Genomic DNA, 26495 nt, shown 5'->3' on the forward strand with positions numbered 1-26495 from the left:
TGAAGAAGTGACCTTACCTCTATTTTTCTCTTCCTTTCTGCATCTTACAACAGTGGTTACCTGATAGAGATAGAAAGCAAAAATCTCAACAGACACCAGCTTTTATTTGTACTATATGCTGTAGGTCAAGAATTGAAAGCCATCTGGCTGTATAAGAAGAATACATTGAAAAGAAAGTATTTTGAAAGATAATTGATACTGATTTTTTTTTCATCTCAGTATACAAAGTCTGTCAGTGCTATAGCAATCTCATTTCTCTTCACTCATCCTTCATAAGCCATGCAGTGCATCAAATTCCCCTACAAACTCTCCAGCTCAAAGTGCAACCTAAGGCAAAATTATCTAATTAGTGTGTCAAATGCCAAGCATTATCCCATCTCTTAATATATCTGGAGTGATGTTGGGAGTTGAAGGTGTGGAAGGTGATAACAGTGAGAAAATCTGTCTCATCTAAGGAAATAGGTACTGCTAGGCTATCTTCTGCCATATTTTACATTTCACCACCCCTCAGGGATGGGAAAGGATCCCCACGCTACTTTTCTCTATAAATTCTTCAGTTATCATTGTAGTTAGTCTTGATGAAGGCCTAATAATGAATCAAATATGCCTTTCTAATCTCTAACATGGTAAGCCCTTTTGCACAAAGAGGCCAGAAACCAATTACTCATTGTTTGCCCCCATGCTCTATACAAAGCACCATGTAAAAGGCTCTTTGGCTATGAGTTGAGTGTCAATGACATTGGTGAGGTCTCTTCTACCTCATGACCATGCAATATCTAAATGTCATTAGTCCCAAAAGAACTACAGCTTCAGCAGCTGTCGCTCACCTTACATCCCTCCTTGTTTATTACACCAGAAGCACTTGGCAATTATTTTGAGATGAGTACAGAAAGCTAGATAATGAGAAAGAATCAGCCTTTCCTTATTTCTTTTTCCAGAATTACATGCAGTACGATGAAGTTTTGCTGGGCCCTTGGCCCCATTGCCCTTCTCTCCCTTACCTGCAAAGAATAATCAATATGACACAGTATATTTGAAAATGCATATGGGACTACTGAACCCATTCTTGATTATAGGCAAGTGTTGGGGAATGTTTTGGTTTGCTCCCTGAGCAAATGTAACATGCTTTTGTGCTGAAGTATGATGAGGTTTAACAAACAATGCATTGGACAGTCTGCAAAGAGCACAACAGACACTGTTCCCTTTCTATAGACATCTTGATCGTCTCCTTTTGCTACATTACCCTCATATCACTTCTCCAATCCTTTTTCACTTCCACAGTCATCTGGGTCTTGTCCTTCTGCAGTCCTTAGAAAAGCAAATTTCACTCTCATCTTGCCCACAGGTTTGCCATGTGCCTTGGTTTCAGGCACAGCAACAATTAAGGTCTATTTAAGTGGTGGAAAAAGTCTTTAGCTGGCCTGGTGCCACCCAGATGGCTTTCACGCCATCCAATGCTTGTAAAGGAATAACGCTTTTGTCAGAAGAATTCTCTTCCAGCTTCCTCAAGTCCTTTTCCAAAAGGTTACAGAAAAGCTTACCTTCAGGCACCATCAGCCTTTCCACAAACCCACCTCAATGAGCTGTGCTGCATTCCCACTCCAGAGGCAAGTTCCCATTTCTTCCAGGTGGCTCTGTTCCTCTTTGGGCCTAAGAGAAACTCTTCCTGGTCTCCCTTTCCATTTCTCCACCAGACAATGGACATGGCCACAGCCATCTCAGCCAAAGGCTGCCCAGAGTAGATCCTGCCCATTTAACACTGACCCTGCTACACCAAAGGAAGGAAAGCATCAGGCAGCTAGGAATATGAGAAAGCAGGCGAGAAAGGTAGCTTACACCTGTGCTACAGGTAAAATAATACCTATTTCATACGCTTAAAAATTTCAGTATGTGTGAGTAAAGCCAAAGAATCAGAGACCAAAAGGAAAGCCAATCTGCTGTAAAAGTTCTGAGCTTGGGAATGAACAAGCTGCAATGAGAAGAAGACAAGTGGATGAACTCCATCCTGGAGAGCCCAGCAGTACAAGACAGCTGGAGAGCCAATCTTGAAAACGTGGGCTCCAATACCACACGCATTTGCCCTAAACTTCAGGTTGAAGGGGCTGTAGGAAATACTGATGGAAAGAAGAAAAGTGAGTTCTGCTTGAAACTGAGAGTTTCCCAGTGTGTCCTGTTTCTCCCCAGGTCCCACAGACTCTAAGACATAAGCAGTGATAACCTGCTCAGCACATCTTCCATGCACTTCCCGCACCAGAAAACATGCTGCAAATGCTATGGGGACCAGATAACTTCAGCTGGTGTAACAATGGATAGGAAGAGATTTCCCAAAGGCTGCTGCTTGAATGCAGTTTAGCACAGTGCTAAGGAAACAGCCCTGACTGCTAGACTGCTGCTTCTCACAGCCCTGCATTGTCTGAGAATTGCCTGGGCTTTTCTAATGATTTATGGCTTTCAGTCCAACACATGAACATTTTAAACACAGTGTGTCGGATTTACATTTTCCAGAGCATCCTTTATGATCATGGGCTTCTCAATTCTCACAATTTAAAGCATCTTAGAAGTCAGAGGCTGTGACTTGTTTGATCTGGGCATCTTGTGCACAATTTTCTGATATTCCTTTCCTTGGTTAATATAATCTCACACATACCAGAAAGAACAGCTATACTGGTTTTGAATGGAATAGAGATAATTTTTTTCACAGTGGCCATGGTGGGTCTGTGTTTGATTTGTGCTGGAAACAGTGTTGATAACACAGGGCTGTGCTTACAAAGAGCCAAAGGCTTTTCTGCTTCTCACACCACCCCACAAACAAGTGGGCTAGGATGCACAGTAAGTCCTAGAATAGGTAAGGATTTCAGCCCGTAAAATTAAAAGCAACTATTTCCATTTCAACAAAATGGTCCCATCCACTAGCCATCCCTTTATTTTCCAAATCTAGCCAAAGATTTTAATGTCTGATCTTATGACAAATATGAATAAAAGCCAGGGACAAAAGGGACCTTCAACCTGAGCTCCAGAAGTGCTATGGTTACCATCCCTACAACACACCATTTAAACTTAGTAGTACAGCTTTAAGGTCTTTACTCTAAAAGAAAAGGGCTCTGCTCTTCTCTTTTCAGACCTGAAGTGGAGTTACTTTAGCTATGCCTATTTCTGACTTTTAAATAGAGTCATAGAATGAGGTAGAAAGGAGCTTAAAAATCACCTAGTTCCAACCCCCTTGCCATGGGCAGAAACCCTCCTGCCCACAGCAGGAAACCAGAGCAGATTGCTCAATGCCCCATCCTGGCCTTGAACACTTGCAGGGATGGGGTATCCATTTCTCTGGGCAACCTGTTCCAGTGCCTCACCACCCTACAGTAAATACCTTCACAGAAGAGCAAGAAGAGTCCCACTCACAAAGTCTTTTCTTTGGTGTAATGAAGTAGAAACACATAGTAAAGACTTCGAAAATGTCCACTAACCTCCATGTGTTACATGTTGAATTAAGCAAAACAAACTTTGTTGTTTTAGTTTTTGTTATTGTTGTTATTTTTTTCACCTTTCAGAGAACTGTGTTGCAGTAAAACATGACTTTCATGTATTTCTGAGCTCCTCGACTGTTTCCTTTGTTAAAGCCTGAAAGATTTTTAATTAGTCTTCATTTGCTTATGAACAGCCAAAAGAGTAGGAGAGGCAACCCCACACGTTGTGATGGTGTTTCTCTTGATAAGCCCTTAGTCTTAATTCTCTCTCTAGAAAACGCTGTACAGAATACTGCCACATCTTTTAATTTAAACACAGCAGGTAATGAAGAACATGAAAGAGGGCCAGCAGTAGAAACAAAGGACTGCAAATCACCAATGACAATTTCAGTGTCATTGGTGAACTCATTTCAAGGACCCTATTACACGCTTACTGTCCTAGGCACTGGAACAGTGGCCATCAGATGTCTGAGCTAATGCTTACCTTATCATCACTTGCTTTTTACTCCTGAGCTTCCCATCTCCAGAAGAGCCCTCCAATTGCAAGATTATGACTATAGCCATAAGAGTCAATATAAAGTACACCTTAAGATTTTCAATAAATGTACAAATCATTTATTTAAAATTCAAAACTCAGAGATACAAACAAAATACTTAAGAAACAATAAATCCAAAATGTAAACACTTATAGAAAATATATGAACTGTACCAATTTAACCACCCACCATTCTTCACAGAAAACAGCAAGAAATAGAAAGACAAATCAATACCCAATTGTTCTTTTTTTCTCAAATTCTAGTTTAGAGGTAGAATACTCCTGTGAAAGTCTCCAAAAAAATTTAATTCAGTAGAATTATGCTACAAATTAATTTGGCCCATATACTTATAAATGTAATGAAGCCAGAAAAAAAAGATTCTTACTGAGAGCTCTTGTACAATAAAATTTGGCACGGCACTTTCCAAGAGATAAAGCACCTTTCCTGATAAATACTGGCTTATGTTTTTGCAAGAAAGGGATCCTGTGTTTTTTCCATTACTGACAAAGAAAACATTTAAAAATAGACAAAGTCACAACTTTTTGGCAGGCATACAGAAAGTGTTTCTCAGTAACTTGTCCTAGAAAGCCAATCTGGGGGAAAAAAAGAGTGTAACTATTAAAAGAAGACATTTTGAAAGACTTTATGAATACTTGATGCATACTTATTTGGGTGGCACAGTCCTCAAGGGGGGAGTGGGGGGGAAGTTAATATAACGGGAGGAAAAAGAAGAAGTGTCTTTTCTATTAGCTGGGGAACTAACCAGTTTATACATTTTATTGTCATCAGTCAGTCTCCACTAACTGCTACAATTCTATCCTCTCAGGAGAAAGTGTATCTGTGTGAGACACACTAGAACATCAAATTCAGTAAAAATTACCCAGGTAATCTCAAAGGAACATATATTCCATTTTTGCTCATCAAATAACCTGCTACAAGTAGAAACAAAAATTAGAATTGTTCAGACAATATATACAAATTCATAAAAAACCATGAACAATTTGCAAGCTCAAATACAAACATTATTCAGAAAAAAAAAACCTTTTTTTTTTTATATAGAGACTGGCTGCTAAGTGCATTATTTAAACTGCTGCATGCAAATAGTAGAACCTACGGTTGTTTAAGAAACTTAACTAACAACAACTGCTAGGCTTCTACAATTTAGTTTAGCAAGGACTTTCTCAAGTATTTGCTGAAGGACATTTGTGGTTCAGAAACAGTAAAATAAAATTTGCAGTCTTAATGCCTTCTTGCTTTATGGTATATAGACCCACTTGTCCCAGCCTTCAGAGAAAAAGGCAAAAGAGTCATTTCTGCCACAGAGTAGCTGAAAATAGGCTTGCATGTGCCAGCTATCTCATTTGGGGCAAAACTACTTGTGTGGTACAATTTAAATAGTCCGAGCTATATTTATCTGATTTTTCTGAAGCAAATTAAAGAAGCATTTGAATTGTACTCACAACAGAGCTGGCAACATTACCCGGCAAATAACCAAGTTCTCTCTCCCACTAACACTGGAGGATTAGCCCAGGACAAAACACAAGAGATAAGCTTTTCTTCTACAAAGTACATTCTTCTGCTGAACATGAAGCCTTGCAAAAGGAAAGAATACAATATTAACACAGGAAAGTTTCAGATATATTTTAGGCCTTCCAATTCTTTTATGAAATTTCCATCATCTCCAAAGGAAACTGTGCATCCCTATCCAGGTAAAAGAATATTACATACCTAGATTATGGAAATTTATCTAAACAAAGATGAGTAAATGCTAAGCCATATATTAAACTATGATATTTCCACATCATGATTCTTTGAGAGCTCAAAACAGGGCTGAAAATAAGACAATTTTAAGTATATATCCAGTTTTATTCCTTACTTTTCCACTGTATCCGTCATTATGTCTTTCCTTGTATGTATTTTAATGGTCAGGATTAAAATATTTTCTGTATATACAAACTAATTACATTTAGCCCTGTAAAACCTAATCCAAAACTTCACCATTCTTTGATTTCTCTATATTTAGGCAACTCATCTTCTACACATGCAAAACTTTTCAGAACGTTAGAAAAAAAAACTTTCTAGTATTTCACAGTTTGCCCAAAAAAGTAAGATAAAGCTGACTATTTGGCGGTACATGCTTTGCTGTACCTACATAAAACCACTTTTGGATATATAGGTTACACATTAATAAGGACAACAGCTGACCCAGGCATTAGTTAAAATAAGTTGCCTTGTCTTTGGCTTGCAAGTCCTAATAACAAAGGAAATGTCAAGAAACATCTAGGGCTTCCATAAAAAATTTACTTTCACCAAGTTTTCCCCCTTTGATGCCTCCAAAATTAGTTGTTTCACCTCTAACTGTGCAGCAAAAGTGACAATAGAAAACAGCAGAATATGTATGCTCCCTCAGTGTCCTCAGTAAGTGAAACCTTGTTATTCAGGCAGTGGTCTAGTTCCTCCCAGGTCTTGCAATAAAGCAGTCTCCCACGAAAGAGAACTTACTGCATTGTTACACCTGACCACTGCTTCCAGAGTGTAAGATCCAACAACTGCTTCATAGACTGAAATAATTCCTCTCTCAAAATTCAGAGAAAATCTCTGAAGTCTGGGGGGTTTTACATAAGATATTGACAATCAAAGAGCTGAGTCCTATGAACTGCAGATCCCCAAGCATGGCAGATTTAAAGCCAAGTTCAGAACCTTCAGAGGACAAGGGTATGATCATGTGGACTACACACTGCTTTGCCCAGGTAATCAGATGTTGTGATACATTAATGCACCTGTACCATTTTCAATACCCAAGCACAACTGTGCTCCAAGATCTAATTATGAATATGGTCATGCTACAAATGTGCTGTAACCACATTCAGTTAGAAAGACAGCACATTAAGAACCTACCACCTCAGCTGTTCTGGGTTTTCTTTAATGCTCCCATGTATGCAAGGCACAGCCAAAGGTCAGCCTGACTGCAGAGACAGCTCTTTGGAGAAGTTGGTGCTCTAGAACTTTTTTGGGGTGGGAGAAAAAGAGATCATGGCTACTCTATACACAGAAGCAAGCTTTATTCTTCCAAGATGAACTTCACCACTGGGAATGTGGCTGGTACAAGTCCAATACACCATTTATGTTCTAAATAAAGGGTATTTTGAGGCCTCAAGAAGATACTGGCCTCATACCAAACTCCTGAGTAGTGGTAAATTTCAGCTCGGAACCTAAAGCAGACATGCAACCAAAGCTTTCACAAAACCCAAATTATTTCACACGGTAACGTGGCCATCGGAGTCGCATTAAAAGAGCGCTAGTTGGTTTTAGTGACACCATAGCACCAGAAGTTAACCTGTGGATCCAGAGAATTATGATAAGCCTGTGTCTTTGTAACTGAGAAGTAAACAGCAAACTACTGCAACACCGGCCTCCCAGTACACATTGCAAAATGCAGCATCAGCAAACGCAACTGACCCCTGTAAATCACAACATCAACTTTTATTTCACTAGTGTCCATCACAAATCACATGGCAAAACAGATTTCCCCTGTCACTGTTGAAGTATACTAAGATACCTAGACTATGCTTTCCACTTTCCTGCTGCTTCCCCAGTGTTTATCTTGCCTAGCCATTGCTATGTTGGGTTTTTTAATGGGAAAGGGTCAGGTATCTCAGCATATTTCCTAACAGGGAAGAAATACAACTTTTTATCCACATCTAATTAAAATGTCAAACACTGGAGATACAGGGGAAAAAAACCAACCAAAAAACCCAACAGAGATATGAGGAAATAGTTTTAAGTCATGGCATTTACTTTTAGTATTTATACCTGTAGATAGAAGTAGTTGTGATCCATCAAACTCACTATTGTCTCGAAAGCCATGCAAATCCAAACCGCACAAGGACATTAGCATCCTTGTTGAGGAAAACATACACCATCAACTCCCCTGCTGTAACCCAGCAGTGTAGCCTTGGAAATGATGTTCCCAAATCACATGCTCTTCGGAAATTCTTATTTACTCCTGGCTGCTACTGGTCCCATTTTGAGTCTTACCTGAGAAAGCAGGGAAATTCAATCCCAGGGCAAACAAAGGTCAAGGCTTGTTTGAAGCTGCCTGAGGCCTCTCTCCTGTAAGTCCTTATTTCAGTGTGTATGTAAATGACCTAATTCCTCGCCAGCAGCTTCAAGTTATTTACAAAAAAGTCACTGACTCAGACACTGGTTTTCTGGAATGCATCTTTGATACACTGACCAAGCTACTCTTGTTAAAGTCAAAAGAAGTCTGAATTTTCATCTTTCTCAGCAGGCTGTATTCTGCCTATGACAGGATACACTGCCTGTATTGACTCCATTTCTTCCCATATTGTTTGCTTCTCTTTGCAAAATAAGAACTTAATCCTTCTTTGTAGGAAAAAAACCAAATACTTACTAACAGTCACCAAAGCGAATTTACAGCAAACATTACCACCACTGCCATATCCACCCCCCAATCTTCAGAATTCATTTAATGGAGGCCAGTCATTAGGATACCAGTTTTATGTTTGCAAATAAAGTGCATAATGATTGTCACTGAGAACTTCGCTGATTTTAGCATAGTTAGTGTCAATCCTCAGCAACATCAGTAAAATAGTAATTACAACATAAATTGTTAACATGAGTCAAAATCTGAAACAGCACACATTAAAAATAAGTTTTGTACAAACAGGAAAAAGAAAGAGAAAGGAAAGTGAAATGGAATCCCTAGTCCTTTGTGGAAATGAGCCCATTATACAGCTATCCCAACATGCAGCATCTGAAACGAAGAATCACGGTCTGTTTGCTTCCCTTCTATTCCTGAATTCAGTTTGTAGCTTTCTGGTGGTGTCTGACACATTTCACCTTGGACAGGGGAAGATGTATCTTGAGGGAGCTCTACAGAGACGGTGTCAGAGGAAGAATCTTGGCTTTCTGCTGACACAGCAATTTGTAGACAGCTGCCCTCCATTTCCTCATTGCAATCTGTGTCTTCATCAGCCTCTTCCAGCTGCTGAACAGATTTCAAATACTGCTGTATCAGTCCATTGTCCTGCTCATTACTAGAGCTCTCTTTACTTTGCCCACACTCCCCAGGGCCATCCTCTACATCTGAAGAACATGCTGAAACAGACTTGCCACATTGTTTGATGGTTTCCATTGAAAGGGAGCTCTCAGTTTCTTCAGCTAAACTCCTTTCAGAGCTACACAGGTCACCGGCACGAGTCTGATCAGCCGCAGAAGAATGAAAACCAGAATCTGGGAACTGCAATGAAGACTTTTCTGGAAGATCATCCTCACTAGCTGGAACTAACAAAGCAGAACTAACACCTGGTGGGGTTTCTTGCTCCACTGTGGATGACTGAATAGGTGGTTTGAATGAACATGAAGTACCGGCTGAAGGGATCGCAGCACCACCTAAATTTTGCATCACTGAAAGCTGCCATTGTTGAAGGGATTTAACCTGTAAAGTACAGAGAAAAATTCATTATGAAATGCAACTGAAAGTATTTTGATTTCTAGAGGATTGATTTCTTGCATTCAGCATCCAACCTCTAGTATAAAATCTAAGACCAAGTGACAAACAAAAGGCTTGCTACATCTTTAGGGAAAGTTTGTTCTTCCCACTGAAATCACGGCTTTTAAACCTACATGCCAAACCCTGACAGAGCACACAAGCTCCCACTTCAAGTACCTGAAGAAAATGAAATCTGTTCTTAAAACCAGAAAGGATTTATCTGTTTTTAAGAAAACAGCTTTATTTTTGGAAGAATAGCTTATTAAAAGATGTATTAATAACTTTCCTGCCTCAAAAACAAGTTGCTCACAAGCAACACAGCTTGACGTCAATTTGCCATGGGCATTTACCAGTCACATCATTCTTCACAGTTCTGCTTATGTTTATTTAGCTTTTCTTGCATTTTGTCTTCCTTCTCACCAGGCCACAATCTAGTCTTTAGTAATAAAACCAGTGTTCTTGCACTAATGCTTCTGAAGGTTATTTTCCTCCACAATGCCAGTACAGCAAACAACACAGCAGTAAGATTCTATTAAACCACCCAAATCATCATCGGAAAACCTGAACCATATTGACTATCTCTTCAAGATCTGCAGTATGAAATAATGCAAATTCACATATAAGCAGATTCAAATTCAAATTTCAAATTCACATGTAAGCAGAAAAACAAGAGGACTAAAATTACTTACCTGGTTCCAAAGAAATTTGACAGCTTCCTCCTGTACAAGCCTCTGCATTTTATCTTCCTCTCTTTCTTTTCTTAGTCTGCAAGAACACACATCCAAAATTTATGCAGCTTAAATAAGCAACATTTGGGTAACAAGAGCAACAAGCATAAAAATGCCTACTTATGTAACAGCACTCTTGAAAGATACAACGGAGCCTAACATTAAGAAATTACTGCAGTCTGGCTTGCCATAAATACCCAGCTGCTGACTTCAAGTTTCTTTTTCAGTCACATTTAAATTCGGCTTCCTTTTACCGCAGCACATTTGTTGGCTTAGCTATAATGTGTCTTTTTGTAAACGGAACCTGAGCTCTTATTTTTTCCTGTACAACTATCACCCCCCCCGCACACCAAATAGTACATCTTCATTTCAAATTATGCTGTCCCCATTGATACGTGGATGAAGTATGATGTGTAAGCACTGGGAGTTTCTGGAGGTTCACTGAGCACTCAACTTCATTCACAGAACTTATGTCACTTGTGATAATGAAGAAAAAGAGCCTGTCAGACTGACAGCTCCAGGCTGATCCAGAAAGATATTAAGTAAAATCCAGAATTTTTGTCTTTGTCTTACAAATTGAGAAACTTTGACCATGATCTCCTCCAAACATGGATTCACAGGATCAAAAATTAAAACAGAACCAACCACAGAATCATATGTTAAAATTGTATCATTTTCAATTTAAAATTTAATTTAGAATTTCCTCTACCAACAAGGTAGAGGAAATTCTTCTTTTCACCAGCAACAGAAGAATGACTGTCAATATGGACACTTGATTTACAGACTCTGTAATTGTGAGGAGACAAGTAAAAAAAAAATCCCACTCAGCAATTTCTATTTTGAAATATGCAAGTCCTGCTTATAGAGGAATAGAAAAATGTGTTCTAACCCAATCCATTTATAGAAGGCACTTTGAGACTATGAACAGCTATGTGCAAAACTGTGCCTACTTTACAGGAAGTGATCCCGTAATGTAATCAGTTTTATGTGTCTGATGCTAGGTTTTACTGTGAGTAGTTATATCAAGGCCCATCTGTATCTGTTATGAAATACTCTGGAATGATGGTTATATTCATACAGACTTGAAAATACACACCATGACCTCAACTTACTTTTCTATTTCAGCAGTTAAGCAAATGATGTGCTCCTGCATTCTGTTTAGTCGAATTTCATTCCGCACTTCCTTGGCTCGAGGATGGTAGTTCCTCGTGTAAAATCCTCTCCAGGAAGCTTGAAGCTTGGTAGCTGCTTCAGTCATCCTTTGCAGTTCAGCTGCACCTTGATCAGCTGGTGCTGCACCTTGCACAGCCAATGAACCAGACCTTTCTTCTGTCATCTGGTCAGGACAAAGAGTTTTTACTCCTGATTCAGCAGCTGATGAGGTGCTGGGGTGACTGTGCAGAACTTGGCTTTCAGAGGCCTTTAAAGAGTTGCCAGTCTTTGCAGCCAGGCCAGCTGTTCCGCGATCAGGAGCAGGCACCTGTGGCATCTCTTGGATATTCTCTTGTGTTTCCACACTTCCTGCTGCTCTGTTAGGGTGCTCTCCCATAACAGACAAAGCTTCTTGCTTGTTAGTTGTTTCTCTACTACTATTAACATCTCTCACACATTCAATCACTGTATCATCATCATCATCTTCTTGGCCCAAATTGATTCCATGTAGCTTCAGGTCTGAAGCAGGAGACACTGGAGACAATCCTGAAGCAACTGGCATAAAAGTAGACTCCGAGGATAAAAGGCTGCTGTTTAGTTTGTCTTCATCTGTCTGTACATCTTCAAGGTGTAGCTCCTTGGGAAAGCTTCTTTCACGAGGAAAAGTGTTCTTTACTGCACAGGAATGATCATTGTTTGCACTCGGTCCAACCCAAGAATTCCTCTGGATGACAGGTTCTAGACAAGCAGAAAGAGACATTCTAGCATTAGAGTATTTCAACAATAATAATAATAATAGCTCATCCAATTCATAGGGATTCACAATTTGGTTTTGACAGTTAGCAACTGGGTGGGTAAGATGATCCAACATGCTAGTAATGATGAGCATGATTTCTGTATTAGGACAATACTTACCACAGTAACATCCAAACTTAGCAAATACCAGGTACAAACTGCACTTCCTTGGAGAATAAACTTGTATAAAACAGAAAAGTCAAAGTAGTAACTCTTTCGTTTGTTGGATTACGTTTTTCACCTAACCAACCTACTAGCATTTCAAGACACAAATAAGCACAGACTGGATTTTTTTAGAAACAAAGTATAACTTCAGCTGAGAAAACAGATGAACAGAATAAAATAATAACAGGGCCTTGTTCTTAGATTCCCTCCACAAAGTTAGCACAAAGTTATGTTCAAAAGAAAAATATTTATCTCCACAGGTAAGATCACGGGTGTAGATAAGCTACTTACCCTTTTCAAGAACTATCTGTGATGGCTGGGCCAGGCCACTGTGTTCATGAGCAACTGGCACTGTTTTGCTGGGAGCAGAAGATGTAGGTGGTTCCTCATTTTGGTTTTCATGCATCAACTGCCTCTGGTGGAGTCTAAGCACAGAGTGCAGCAACAGATTTTATGTTTCTTTTAAACTTTCTTTTGTACAGAAAAGATCTAAAAGAAACTATGAACTATTCCAAAGGAAACAAGTGATCAAAACATTCTAAACAAGAGGCTAGTTATGCAGACTCCTATACCTACAAGACACTAACAGGACTACTCACAAAGCAGGGGACTGCAGTCTTTTTCTGCTCCCCTTCCTCCTGCCTCTCTTTCTTCACTACACGTATTAAAAAAGAAAAAAAAAAAGAAAGAAAAGAGAAAAAGCCCAACATGCAATTCTGACTACAGACTGAAAACCATGAGGCATTACTACACACAAGGAAGGCATGCAGATATTTGAAGTATCTAATGTGGAATACATTGTGTGTGTAGGTATAGATGAGTTTGAGGAATGATGGGAGTGTCTTTTACATTTGAAAGTGAGTGAATCAAGGAATAGGTGTTCCTGTTACTAAAGGCCCAAAATCCTAGTACAAATCACTGAATATTGCCACAAACAAAATCATCCTTTAAAACCCAGAGAACACACGGTTGTTTCAGCCCAAGTAAATTAGAAGATCATGAGGCAGAGGTTGAACTGCCCTATAAATCATATATGCATGTGCATGTACATGGGTGAGGATTTGTGGGGATTCCTTTTTCTGATAGGGTTTTTTGGCTTGGTTGTTGAGGTTTTTTTTAATTTTTAAAGAGCTGTATTTAGCAGACCACCTTCCTGAATTTTCCCCAGAAACATCATGTGAATGCCAGAGCACTTAGCTAGAGATTCCAAGGTCAAGATGCTTTGACTGCACCTTCTCCTCAGAAACAACTACAACGCTGCTACAATTTTCTCCTGGAGGCCAATTTACACTTGCTAAGCGTACAGTAACTCCTTCCAGATGCTCCCAAGTTTCTGGCCCTTTTAAGGAGATAGCCTTCTTCTAACCACAACACTTCTGTTGCTCAACTTTTTAACCACACTACGCCACTTAGGTAGCTTGCTCCTGGGAGCTGAATTTTCTGCTTTATCTTTCCACAAAAAAAAGTTTGTCAATAGGTCCTGGGGAATAGAACAACCTGTATTGCTCCATTTTCTGGCTTCTAACCAAAATTAGTTCACCTTTACATGGATGAAAAATGCACCATGATAACTCTACTTATCTATTTGCACAGATCTTAGCAAAACAGCTACTGCTGGCAGAACCAGCAGCCTCTCCAGAGGCCTTTGCTGACAGACCTCAGATGCCAGATACAGACGGACAAATGCATCACTGGGAACAGTGTCCCTCAAAAGACAACCTTAACTTTAAAACGAAGAAAGAACCTGCCAACAATAAAAAAGTGGCTAATACACCAGTCCTCATTTACAATTAGAATGAAAGTTAAGCAAAGCTCCTTTTTGAAGTTTTCATCATTTTTTCTGTGGCAATAGAAACCCCAGTACAAAGTTTGTTTATTTTAATCACAATTCTAACACAAACTACCTTCAGAGTCCTACAAAGCACAGACTGAAAAATATAAAGAATTTTCCCCTAGATGGCCCAGAAAGCAGGAAAACACTCCTGCTGCTGCTGCCTTGCCTCTCATTCCCATCTTGGACGCATACTATACATTACACTTTGCATCTCCTGCCCCCACTGTTGCTTTGAAATACTTAAAATGAAATCTTACTATATCTAACACATAAGATACATAATTATGTTCTCAATTACATTGTCTAACAAAGAAAGTAAGTTCTCACCTTTGCTTACTCAGTATTTTTTCCAGTTTGGCATCCTCTTCAGTCTGGAGCCCATATGCAGATATGAGAGGACAAACAGTAGCCAAGTACTGAACTAGCTGAACATGCTGCCCAGGTCGATATGACCTTCCTTTCCCTTGACTGTAGAGCCATTCTGCTTTCAAACTGTTAGGAAGGGGGAAAATGGTCACCTTTAATGAATAGCATAAAACCAGTAACTCTGTGTTTTTAGTGGGTACCCAAGAGCTAATCTACAAATCTAAGCAAAACTTGGAACATGTTCAGTGCCCAGGGAATGCCATTACCAGAACAATGAATAAAGTATTCATTCATTTAAGCATCGATGAAACAAACAAAAACCCCCCTATTTGTCCCAAACTGTGGGGTCTTTGCTTTGTGTGTAATCTTTGAGCACTGAAAACACATTTGTGTCAATGAACTTATCACCAAAGCTTTCACAGAAACAGAGGAGTTCACAAAAACATGCAAAATAGACACAGAGAGCAAATCTTGCCAAAGTATTCAACAAGTCTGGTTTTTAAATTAAATTAATTTCTGCCTGAAAATATTTAATATAACACACTGACATGTAATAATACTGTTAATACAGAACACCCCATTATTAATGAAAAAAATGTATGGATTTCTAAGAGGCAAGTTTTCAGGAAAGTCACAACATGCTATGGTGAAACAGAAATAGAATTGGTTTACCTTTGACCAAGAAAAGGGCACACTTTTATTTTAGTAACAGGGAAAAAAGGACATTAATACCCTAGAATACATTCATGTCCTGGACTAGAATGCGTTTATACTGGATAATACTTATGCTTAGACTCTTCTGATGTCAAGAACTTTGTCATGCAGACATCATAGTGATATAATGACCACAAGGATACAGTAACAAATGATTTGACCAAAATAATATTTAACTAATTAATAACAAAAAAAAAGCCAAATGTAGAAATGCACACGTAAGTCATGCTTTTTATATAAGGGCACATTTGAGCTTCCCCCAAGACAACAGCTTTAACACTTGCTGATTGTCACATTCTGCTAAGTCAAAGAGGCTGTAAAGGGTAACAGACCACTGATGAATTGGGACCACAGTTTTGCTTTGCAGAAGTACTTCTGTGAGTTGAGCAACAAAACAAAAGCCTAATTTCATACTTTTATTTAAACAAGCTGGTGATCCTACATAATTCCAGTGCAACAGATGAAAAATTTAGCTAAAGCAATTTTAGCTTAGCCAAATTTCATTTGATAATTTTAGAGATTTAATAATACTATTATGTCACCTTTCCTTCTGAGAAATCACATATCCATCAAGGACTTTAAGGTTCAGACACCAGCTGACAATATAAGGCCTGTAGTCAAAGCCAGGGACAGAAGGTGTGGCCATCACACAAGGATTGTTCATAACTGACAGCTGTTCCAATTGGCGAAGAGGGGCCAGGAAAGAAACCTTGAGAAAACAAGATACATTTGTTAACTGAACAGAACACAACACATTTCTCCTAGATGCAGCTGGACAACTCATGCAAAATAACAGAATGACAAATAAATCAAAAATCACATTCAATTTTTGAACACAAAGGACTACGAAGAACCTTCTACCAACTACTGCCATCTCCCATTAATTCTTCAGTAAGTGCTATTAGTCCTTGGAAAATATTACCTTGTCTTAAAATTGTGGGAATGGGGCTTTATGTATAGAAAGGTACAGTACTTCTATGACTCCAGTTGACTAAAACAGGTGTCGGATTTTGAAAACGAATAAACAAACAAAGAGCAAGCCAGAAAGCTGGAGAAACACCGTCCTATTTTGAAGAGAAATTATTGCCAAAAAATTTTCCTCCGACTTAAAATCCCAACCAAGAGTTTTGGCTGCTACTTACAATAAACAAACAAAACAATAAAGACAAAAGTCACAGGCAGATTATTCGCTTCTCTTACACAGTGTTTGAAAAATAGGTCAGCGGCAACAAGTGCAATTCAAACCTATGTTCTAAACACAGCAGCTGCAGAAGCAGTTAATCAGCTCAGCTTTCAACTTTCAGACAACCACCAAAGATATGAATTTAGGCCTGAAAGTAACATCCTTGAATAATATAAAAACATAACAGAAAAAAGACAAAGTTTCTTTCCAGACTAAATTTTAAAAGATATCACCTAGCTTGTGCAGCTAATGCAGACATGGTTATTACACACAAACAATTAAACTATTAAAAGTTGGGTTGTTTCAAAGAAGAGAGCCCATTTTCAGTTAGAACCTCAAAACATTGTTCAACTTCCTTCTTTCCATCTACCAAAACACAAGGTGATCTATCTTCTATATCTTACCTCATTTAAATCTCTGATTTCATTTTCTGCCAAAGAAATAACAGTCAAACTCTGAGGTAGGCAAACTGGGGCAGTGCGAAGTGAAGTTATAATATTTCCATGTAGCAACAGGGTCTAAAAAATACAGTGATTAAATGAATGTTTGCTCAAAACCCTCAGATTTCTTTTTCAGGCATGACCTTACAAAAATACATGCAAAAGAACTATAATTAAGGCTTTCTGGTCACAGTTACCAAAAAATGCACTTGGAAATGTTTTTCTCTACAGTGTGCATGCCAGAATAGTTAACAGTATGTTTTGTCTTTATTCATGATAGGAGATAAGAGAACAAAGAGCTATGAAGAAGATATCACCATCATATCTTTATCAAAATCATTGGAGTGGTTACATAAAAACCATTGCCTCAGTTCCTGCAACTTGAAAACAAGGAAGAGAATTCTTACACGCTTCCCTCTAGAAATTACAGTTAATTAATTAAGATGCTCTAAGAGCTAGTGTTTGAATAGTGAATGTCTAAAGGAAGAACTTTTCAAAGCAAATTTCCTTATGTAAAGAATGCAATAAGAACAGAGATAGAATAACATCTACCTTCAGCGAGGTAAGCTTGGAGAGATCGCTTAATTGAGCTATGTTGTTGTCCGACAGATCAAGATGCTGAAGAGACAGACAGGAATTGATTTGTTCAATGGCCTACAAAAACAAAGAACTCAGTTACCCGCAGTAACTCTTTTTTAGCCACTAAATAAAACCAGGTATCAATAACTATAAATTATTTTGAAAGCTAAAAAAACCATCAGCTAAGTAAGCCAAAATAAAAACCATGTTTTAATACAGTCATATTTTAAAGATAATAATTATTTTTCCTGTTTTGGAGATTATTTCCTTATTCTCATTTCATTTTGAAACCTTTTATTTTCCCGAGACAACTCTACTCCAAAAGCTGCCCTCTTCTATTTCATAAGCCAGTAGAGAAAACATTAACATCGTTGTTCCAATCAAAACATATTCAGATCTCTTTGCAGCATTTTCCAAATTTCTATAACACAAGATTCTGGTAAATGCAACAGACTAAACACTTTACCTTAAGGTTATTTCCTGCCAAATTCAGCCATTCCAGGTGCACCAAATCCTTCAGCCCTTCCACATACCCAATACTATTATGAGGCAAGTTGAGTACTCGGAGCTTGGTCAGTTTTGCTACCCCCATCATTCGCACCAGACGATTGTTGGCTACAGAGAGCTGCAGATGGACACACGAAAGAAACACTTTTAACTACACAGACAGAATAAGCTTCTACTTTTAGTAGTTAAAAATCTACTCAACAGATACTTGTTCAACCTACGTATTTCATTTTCAAGTAAATAACACAGACAAAAAGCCTGCAAGAACCAGGAAATAAATTACTGATCAAAGAACATAAGTCTTCACAACTCACTCCACAAACTTAAGAGGAAATTCTCCTAGCAATAGCTAAATAAAGGAAAAAGAACGACGAATTGTGTCATGTGAACACAAGGTTTTCATACCAGAATTGCCAATTCATGGTGCAAATTGTTGCCCCACTCCTGGTGTAAAATTGCACTTACTGTCAATATGGCAGAGGACAAAATATATTTCACAGAATTCTCAAACAGGTCCTGTACTAACAGGACTGTAAACCACAAACTTTTTAAAGGGTAAATCCTGATTAGACATACACTTCAGTAACATGATCACCAAGCTGGCAGTGTGATGAAGGTTTGTTGTAGCAACAAACCCCACCTCTGCCAACTCAGTGTAGCTTGCCTGTAGAAGTTATCAGGCAGCTTCAAGTCTACCCAGAGGCAGTTTCAGTGATAATACAACATTATTTCTAAGGTTACAAAGCTCAAGCACTCAAAAGCTAAGAATTATCAAAATTTGAGTCATCAGTGACTTTTCTAAATGTTCTTATGATGCCCCTCCCCCATCAGGATTTATTTAGCTCATTTTTAGTTACCCAGGTAATTCACAAAACAGCCTCCTCCACTATCAGTTGTAGACCTCCACTGAAAACAAAGCTTTCTACTTTAGTTAGCCACCATTTATTTTCCTCTGAAGACAGTAACTGCTAGCTTACTTCAATTGCATAATACAGCCTTAAGGCAGAAGATGCTAACATCATAGCACCATTATCTGATAACAATTTCAAATCAAGGAACACTGACCTGCATCAGATTCCTGCATTTCTCCAAGTGTTCCAATTTAATTATTTGGTTTTTGTCCAGAATCAGAGTCTGGGTATCAGCATCACAGGGCAAGGTTGGACCCAGTTTTTGCAATCCTTGACCTGAGCAGTTGACTACCAAGCCTTAGAATAAAAAGGAGAAAAAACAAAAAAAAAAACACCACAAGGTTTATATACAAGAACATGTACTGAAAAAGCAATGCAAGACAAACAGATTTGTTTTATAATGGATGCAGATAATTTGAAAAAATGGATTAACTTTCTTTTTTATGTAAAACTGAAGCAAATTACTTCAGCTAAAACACCTCAAGAGTAACTGATCCAATTAATGGAAGATATACATACCAGACACTGTCCCAGTTAAGAACTCTAGCAGAATTCTGGGAAAGTCACAACAGAGCCTCTGAAGTGAGATGCAGCAAAATTCTGGCAGCTAAATTTAAAGGTGTGATCCTCAAAACTCCAAATTTCAAAAGAGCCTAAATTTTAAAATTCTTCAGAGATTTTAAATTTTGAGCAGCTTGACAACTACCTATGTGTAAGCATTCTAACTAAACTAAGAAGCCATTCATGCAGCCATACTACAGTACTGGGGTCATTGGGAGGAACAAACTGTGAACAGGCTAGCATACCATTTACTTAATGCAACACACAATTAAAATGTCCCAAGCCAAGAGGGCTATTATATGAAGTTAAAAGGCAAACATTTGCCATCTACAGGGAGCCTGAATCACTGGGTACCCAAAGTGATAACTGATAATAATAATTTTCATACATTAAGCCTCTGCTGTGTATTTGATGTATTACTGTAGTGCTCGTTCTTCTCTTACTATCTGTTCAGTAAATAATGCTTCCTTTTTCAGCAACATTTCCAAAACAGTGTTCTCACCTCACATGCTGTACATATTAACTCTTACAGCTTACAGGTTTTTGAGGTTTAGTTATGCTATAGATGTAGACAAACATTTTCTGTGTACCATTTTGTCAACTAGAGACCATGGATTTCTAAGAAAGATGTCTGACTACATTTATTATATTTCCACTGTTTTCAAATCCATGGCTGCCACAAGAGCTTTGTAGAGCAGCAAGGCAGAGCCAGCAACCATCACACTCCTGTCTTTGCACATTCAGGGAGAAAGTACTGCTTGTTTCTCACTCAAGTAGTCACTTCTGCAACCACTTGGTCACTTTGATTAACAGAGAAACTTTGCATCTGCTCATTTATCCAAGAGTTTGTTACAGAAATTCACAACTGGCCCCTCTGGACTAGGGGAGAGGCAAAGACCCACAGTACTGAACTGCAAGAGTAATCCTTTTATTCATGCGCGTGAGGTGTCCCCTTCAAACTGGAGGACTTGGAATGTGGCTTTACACATGGTTCTCAGAGATTTCCAGCATTCAAGTATAACTGCTACTTAATACACACAACCATTTGCAAAGAACCTGTATTTCTATGGCAACATCATCCACCTGCTTCTCTATTGATCCAGACATCCCTGCAGTCAGGCTTGCTACAATCACTTCTCCATGATGCCAGACAAAGGAAGGTTTTCACAGAGGTGTTAAACGAGCCTGAATGCTGGCATTATTTCCCTTGTCTGGGGATATCCTTTATAAGCACCTTCAAGACTCAGAGAAGCATAGGTCCCTCTTTCAAAATGGTCTGTCCTTCTCTGCCTTGTAACAAGCTGGAGCCCTTTAGTTCGCTTGCTTAAGCATGACAGTTCCGTATACGGCATGAATCATATGTACCTGTGTAACTCTAAGAAATTAATACGATTCCATTCTATAAAGACTCATTGATATAATACCTGGGGAACGAGATTTTCGTAATAGGCTTTCAGGAGCCATGAAAACATTTCAAAATTGCCTATTTCTCGTTTGGCAGAAAGCAAGGAACTACACCCTCAGAAGTGGCGCTGTCTCCAAGACCTCTCAGTCCCCCCCCCAAGGGAAACCGGGCCCTATTTCATTCAGATCCCGGCCTATAAAGGTTCTACAAGGCTGCGCGATCCTCAGCACGATGGACAGCCGCTCCGTCCTGCCCCGAGCCAGAGGCGCTCCTCAGGGCGGGAAGCGGTGCCCGCTCGCCCCGCGCTGCCCCCGCCGCTTCCAGCCCCCGGGGGCCCTCAGGGGCCGCCTGAGAGCGGGGGCAGCGGAGCGGCTGACCCGGCCCCTCACCCCGAGAGGAGGGGGCACCGCCGTCTCCACAGCGCCGAGCCCCCGCGCCTCTCCGAGAGCCACAGGACCTTTCGGGACTCGCAGGCCCCCAACAAAGCGGCCCCGCCGGCCCCCGGGCACCTGTCCGGGGCTGCCCTTACCCGCTCCGGCCGCCTCATCCCCCGCCCTGGCCGCAGCGCCGGCGGCCGCCATGCCCCGCGCTTGACAACACCGCCAGACAACCGAGCACCAGGCGCCGATGGGCCAGACCGCCCCGCCACAGGAGACCGAGCCTTTTGTCCTGGGTAGAGCGGCGGGTGCCACGTCCGGGGCTACGCCGGGGGAGCCCGGCCGGGTGAACGCTCCGCGAAGCCCCCGCGGTGCAGCCGGGGCGGGGCGGTGCTGCCCGGCCCTGCCCTTCCCGCTCCGCTCCCGTCGGGCCCCGCGCGCCGCTCCCGACACCGCCTCCCGGCGTCCCCTCCGCCTCTCCGGCCCCTCGCAGCCGCCGCCATCATGAAGTGAGCGCCCCATCCGCCGCTATCCGGGCCCATCCGCCGCGGGGAGGCCGCCGCGGGGCCCCGGCCGCCTCCCCCGGCCACCCGCGCCCTCCCCTAACTCTTCTCTCCCGCGCAGGGTCGAGCTGTGCAGCTTCAGCGGGTACAAGATCTACCCGGGCCATGGCCGCCGCTACGCCCGCACTGACGGGAAGGTAAGAACGGGGCGAGCCCCGGGGTCGACGGCGGGAGCGGGCCCTGCGGACGGGCGGGGAGCGGAGGCCGCGCCTTTGGGGCTGTCCGGAGACGCCGGTGGTCAGTACAAGTCGCTCGTATTGAGCGGTGTGAGAACAGCATCGGTGTCCAGGTGCCGTAACTGCCGTCAGAGCTGCTCCGCAGGAGATCCGTGCCGTGCTGTAATTTGGGATTGGGTTTTAGGATGAGGTTTGCAAAAGGGGTCTTAAAATAAAACAGCAGGTGTAAAGTACCAAAGTTTTGTAGAAAATGCTGCTTAGACATCCTGCATCTAATGCTGAGATTTGCTAGAGCCAACATCTAGTCTTCCAAATTAATTGAGTAGAAATCTTTGGGGTAAAATAGGGTGGAGAGTCCTTTCAAGCTATCGTGTCATATGCAGACAGGACTGTCACTGCCTGCAAAAAGAGGGCTTGGCTTTTGAGTATCTCAGTACAGCTGTCTTGGTCTACAGAATCTCCTGCAAAATGACCAGGAGATAGACTGGTTGAATCCTTGTGACCACTCCTGGGAATTAGGTTGTACTTTAAATTGAATTACACAGCTAATAACAAGCCAGCCTGCTCATTCTGCCTGTTGTTTTAGACAAGCAGGTTAGTGTCACTAGGCAAGAAGGAACTGGGTGGAGCATTGATCTCCCTGTGTTCCCTAGGCCAAGTTTTGAGTCACTCCACATACAGGAAGTACATTGTTGCTTGAGGACAGACACTTGGAAGGAATGATGCTGGACACAGCTATTGATGCTGTGCCTGAAATACACAGCAGCTCTGGATGCAAGTGGTAATTTGAGCTTTTTTTTTCAGAAAAATGAAGCTGCTTCAGAATGCCTTGTAAGACATCAGTTTGACCAATGTAACAAAATTCAAAACTTTAAATTTCTTGAATTATCTTCTAAAATTTTTAATAGTCAGGGCTGTGTTTAAGAACTCCAAAAGCATAAATGTTGAAAAACACTGACTCAAAGAATACTTAATGCAAACTGTGGTAATGTCTTCCATGGCAACAAAGCTTACACAAAACACTTTGCCTTCCCAGGTTTTTCAGTTCTTGAATGCAAAATGTGAGTCTGCATTCCTTTCCAAGAGAAACCCCCGTCAGATCAACTGGACTGTTCTGTACAGGCGTAAGCACAAGAAAGGACAGTCAGTAAGTACATACCAGCTAATGGCACTATAAGTTGGTCACCAAAAGATGTGGTCACTGGTCTGTTAGAGGTCACTTGAGCTTGCCAGTGTTCAGCAGAAGCATGACCCAGGTCACCAGGTTGAAGACTGGTCAATAATGGTGAAAATGTGAGCGTAATTACGTGAGTTTATACACCACTTCAACAAAACCATTGCATTGGTGTGGTAGCACTTCTTTAAAGGATCACTCAGAGCCACAGTAGGTTCAGTAGATCTTAATAATTGTAGGAATGGCATATGTTTTTAAAAGTTAGTTTTGGGGAAGGTGGGTAATGCTGTTCAATAAGCAGATTTCCTAAAAGTTTGGTCTTGTAAACTTCCTGAATAGTGACAACATAAGGAGCTGATTCCAGGGTTAGGGGAGCAGTGATGACACTCTTAATATAGTCTCCTTGAAAACGTTAGGCTGTATCTTAGCAGGTCTTTTCCTATGTAGCTTCACTGCATGAAAAGAATAAATCATGAAGGCACATAGCATGAGGTATCTCCAGTGCTCTTGTTCAAATGTGTGCAGCAGAAGAGCTTTGAGAAGGCTTACATCAGTGCAGTAAGTCAGCGTTCTTGCCAGTTTGGTTGAAGAAAGAAAGTTAATGCATGATGGCTTACACTGCTCCCCAGCACCTGATCCCACTTGAATAGGTGTGGAGTGTCGTCCTTTTAGAAGACACCATCAAAGGTTTCTCCTTCCCTTTTTTTCTTGTGGGAGTTACAGATGGCTGAACTTTTGACATTATTTTGAAATAATTTTTTTCATACTTGCTGTAGAAGCCTGGAAGATAGAGGGGCTAATGTGTGTGTCTCCAACACTGATAGCTGGATAGCTGGGGAGCCAACCAAGGACTGTTGGTAATAACACACTATGGAAAGTACAGGATGTGGCTGGAGAAGGGGCCGTATGGAGGTAGGGCAGCACTTCTGTGTACTCAACAGAAGGATTCTCTGAAGTGAGGAGTGAAATTCTACTTTGGTGTACAGTTTTAAATAGCTTTAATCTCAATAGCAGCTTGTTTCTGTAACTGTTGTGTATTTAATGTCTTGTGATGCTAATTGTGTTCGTCTCCTGCCCTCTTAGGAAGAGGTGCAAAAGAAGCGCACGCGCCGTGCAGTGAAGTTTCAGAGAGCCATCACTGGTGCCTCTCTAGCTGAGATTATGGCCAAGCGAAACCAGAAGCCCGAAGTACGAAAGGCGCAGAGGGAACAAGCTATTAGGTGAGAAGTTAGAGATCACTGGAGCTATCCCAAGCTTTTCAATGATTACAGTACTTTTCATACAAAAGCTTAAGCTCTAGGTGAGCTCCGTGTTCTATAAGATTTTTGTAGGGTTTTTTGTTTGCTTTTAATCTATGTATTTGTATGTAATACTGAATAATCTTGGCAAGAGATAGTAGCAGCAGAGAGGGGTCTCTTCGTGCACTCTTCCATTGTATTCTTGTGATACACAGTTCTGCTGTCTCTGTAGAAATCTCCCCAGGGGACAGTGAATGTGGAGGAGAAATCTGCAGTAATACATTCCATTCCTGATCTTGGGATGCTCTTACAGCGCTGAGACAAGGAAAGAGTGAATGGCAGACATGGATAACTTCCTCTTTTTTTCTGTGAATTAACAGGGCTGCAAAGGAAGCCAAGAAGGCTAAGCAGGCAACCAAGAAAACAGCTGTTTCTGCTGCAAAGGTGAGATGCAATAGGAAAATAGAAACTATGAAATGGAATACACCATGCTGTAACACAACACACAACATTCTGCTGTCGCACTTTATTGGAAATTCCCATTTCTGTTTTGAGGAAGCAGTTTTGTAACTTTTTGATGTGAAAGTTCCTCAGCTAGACTTTTGTACTGAAGTTAAACATACCCAAACAGCTGCATAGAATGAATCTTTTTTACAGAATAAGTAAATATTACAGTTAAACAACTTTTTGACATAATATCAGATATAATTGATTAAAATTTGTCTGAACGTGACATATTCACTGTCTAGGAACTTGGTAACAATATATTGATGAATGTTACCATGTTCCATTATCACTTATGAATTAGTGCCATATGCTGGCTTAGTGTTACGTGTGTAAACATCTGTTAACATGATCCCAATGTTACAGGTTTTAATTCTAGTCTGATCTGATCTGATTTCCATCAAGAGTGTATACAGGGATACATTTAGGACTGCAAATAAACAGCTTTTTGCTCATACTTCATTATTTCTCTCCAGGCCCCTACAAAGGCAGCACCTAAGCAGAAGATTGTGAAACCAGTCAAGGTTTCTGCTCCCCGTGTTGGTGGAAAGCGCTAACTTGCCAAACAGTTGGTCATGCTGAATAAACATCTGATGGAATTCCATTACTTGTGCCATGGTCTGCTCAGCTGTGTGAGATATACTGAAGGGAATGAATCTGTGAAATAACCATGTCTGGGTTTTGCAGACTGAAAAGCATCTTCCTGCCATAAAACACTTGGTTTCTTAGACAATCTGCTGTATTAGCACGTTTCCCCACTCCTCACTGAGTGGCTAAGCTAGCAGGGGAGATGGAGCTGATGTTTGAGGAGTGTTCTTGCCTTAAGGACAGAACAGCGCCTAAGCTTATTCTGCATCTATGACAAGTGACATAAAAAGAGGTTTCTAAGCTCAGACACAAGCTAAAGGAGGTGTGAAGCAATACCATCTGTAAGTCACTTAAAAAGGTCCTGTGTTGTGGAATGCATGTAGCAGGATCCAGAGAATCAAATAAGGAAAAGGTTAAAAAAGGGAATGGATGGTTTCACAGACTGCATGGCATTTACACACAAAGGTTCAGATGCCAACTTCTGGGTTGGGAAGTTACAAAACGATGAATTGCTGGAAGCTGTTGTCAGGAAAAGGATGCCTGTGAAGATTGAATGGCTTCCAAATACAGCTGATGAGCTGCTGGTACACAGTCAAAGCTCATTTAGGTTCATATTTAACTTCCTGGAGGCAGATACGGGTTCCCTTAGTAATTTTCCACCCTCCCACCGCTAGAGGGATTGAAATTCCTCATGGGAATTCCTCTGTTTGCATAAGTAACTGCACTGTACAGACAGCATGCCCAAACTTTGCCACAGGTTTGCTGGACAGCAATAGCCTTGGCAAGGCAAGTTCCTGACTTACTAGAACCACAACAGGAACCTTCACTATTTTCTGGATCACTTAGTTGTCTGTTGATGCCACATCTTAATGCCTGTTAGCTCTTAGGGCTTGGTTTGTTACCTCACTACACCTATCAAGAAGAAGGCAGCTGTGTTGTCACATTTCAACTTCCTTCGAAGCCCTTTTGGGCTTCAGAAACAATGGCTGTAGTGGGCACTGTGGGTTATGGGCTATACTT

At 40.7% G+C, this 26495-nt stretch overlaps 2 protein-coding genes across 2 annotated transcripts; one reads left to right on the forward strand and one right to left on the reverse strand.

Moving 5' to 3' along the window:
• Positions 1 to 4054: 4054 nt before the first annotated feature.
• Positions 4055 to 21635, reverse strand: CEP97 (centrosomal protein 97). Its single transcript, XM_039557834.1, has 11 exons — positions 21385 to 21635; positions 19044 to 19186; positions 17938 to 18096; positions 17445 to 17546; positions 16857 to 16970; positions 15812 to 15978; positions 14517 to 14681; positions 12647 to 12780; positions 11356 to 12133; positions 10205 to 10280; positions 4055 to 9461 (listed from the first exon to the last, which is right to left on the reverse strand). Exons 1-11 carry the CDS (start codon positions 21434 to 21436, stop codon positions 8751 to 8753), a joined length of 2601 nt encoding a protein of 866 aa, XP_039413768.1. The 5' UTR covers positions 21437 to 21635; the 3' UTR covers positions 4055 to 8750.
• Positions 21636 to 21645: 10 nt separating this feature from the next.
• On the forward strand, positions 21646 to 25491 carry RPL24 (ribosomal protein L24). The gene is made up of 6 exons (XM_039557841.1): positions 21646 to 21741; positions 21857 to 21932; positions 23008 to 23118; positions 24229 to 24365; positions 24764 to 24827; positions 25364 to 25491. The coding sequence occupies exons 1-6, from the start codon at positions 21737 to 21739 to the stop codon at positions 25442 to 25444; spliced, it is 474 nt and encodes a 157-aa protein (XP_039413775.1). The 5' UTR covers positions 21646 to 21736; the 3' UTR covers positions 25445 to 25491.
• Positions 25492 to 26495: the final 1004 nt, after the last annotated feature.

Source organism: Corvus cornix, chromosome 1 (genome assembly GCF_000738735.6).
Source record: "Corvus cornix cornix isolate S_Up_H32 chromosome 1, ASM73873v5, whole genome shotgun sequence".
NCBI lineage: Eukaryota > Metazoa > Chordata > Aves > Passeriformes > Corvidae > Corvus > Corvus cornix.

What these genes read in the sequence shown, in the direction of transcription:
- CEP97 (XM_039557834.1), bottom strand. Translation starts at nt 21,436, where the DNA reads ATGGCGGCCGCCGGCGCTGCGGCCAGGGCGGGGGATGAGGCGGCCGGA. An exon ending in AATGCAGGAATCTGATGCAG is followed by an intron (nt 18,097 to 19,043) that starts GTCAGTGTTCCT and finishes GTCCATCTGCAG; the next exon opens with CTCTCTGTAGCCAACAATCG. An exon ending in TCAAATTTCTTTGGAACCAG is followed by an intron (nt 9,462 to 10,204) that starts GTAAGTAATTTT and finishes TGTACTTTACAG; the next exon opens with GTTAAATCCCTTCAACAATG.
- RPL24 (XM_039557841.1), top strand. An exon ending in ACGCCCGCACTGACGGGAAG is followed by an intron (nt 21,933 to 23,007) that starts GTAAGAACGGGG and finishes TTGCCTTCCCAG; the next exon opens with GTTTTTCAGTTCTTGAATGC. An exon ending in AGCACAAGAAAGGACAGTCA is followed by an intron (nt 23,119 to 24,228) that starts GTAAGTACATAC and finishes CTGCCCTCTTAG; the next exon opens with GAAGAGGTGCAAAAGAAGCG.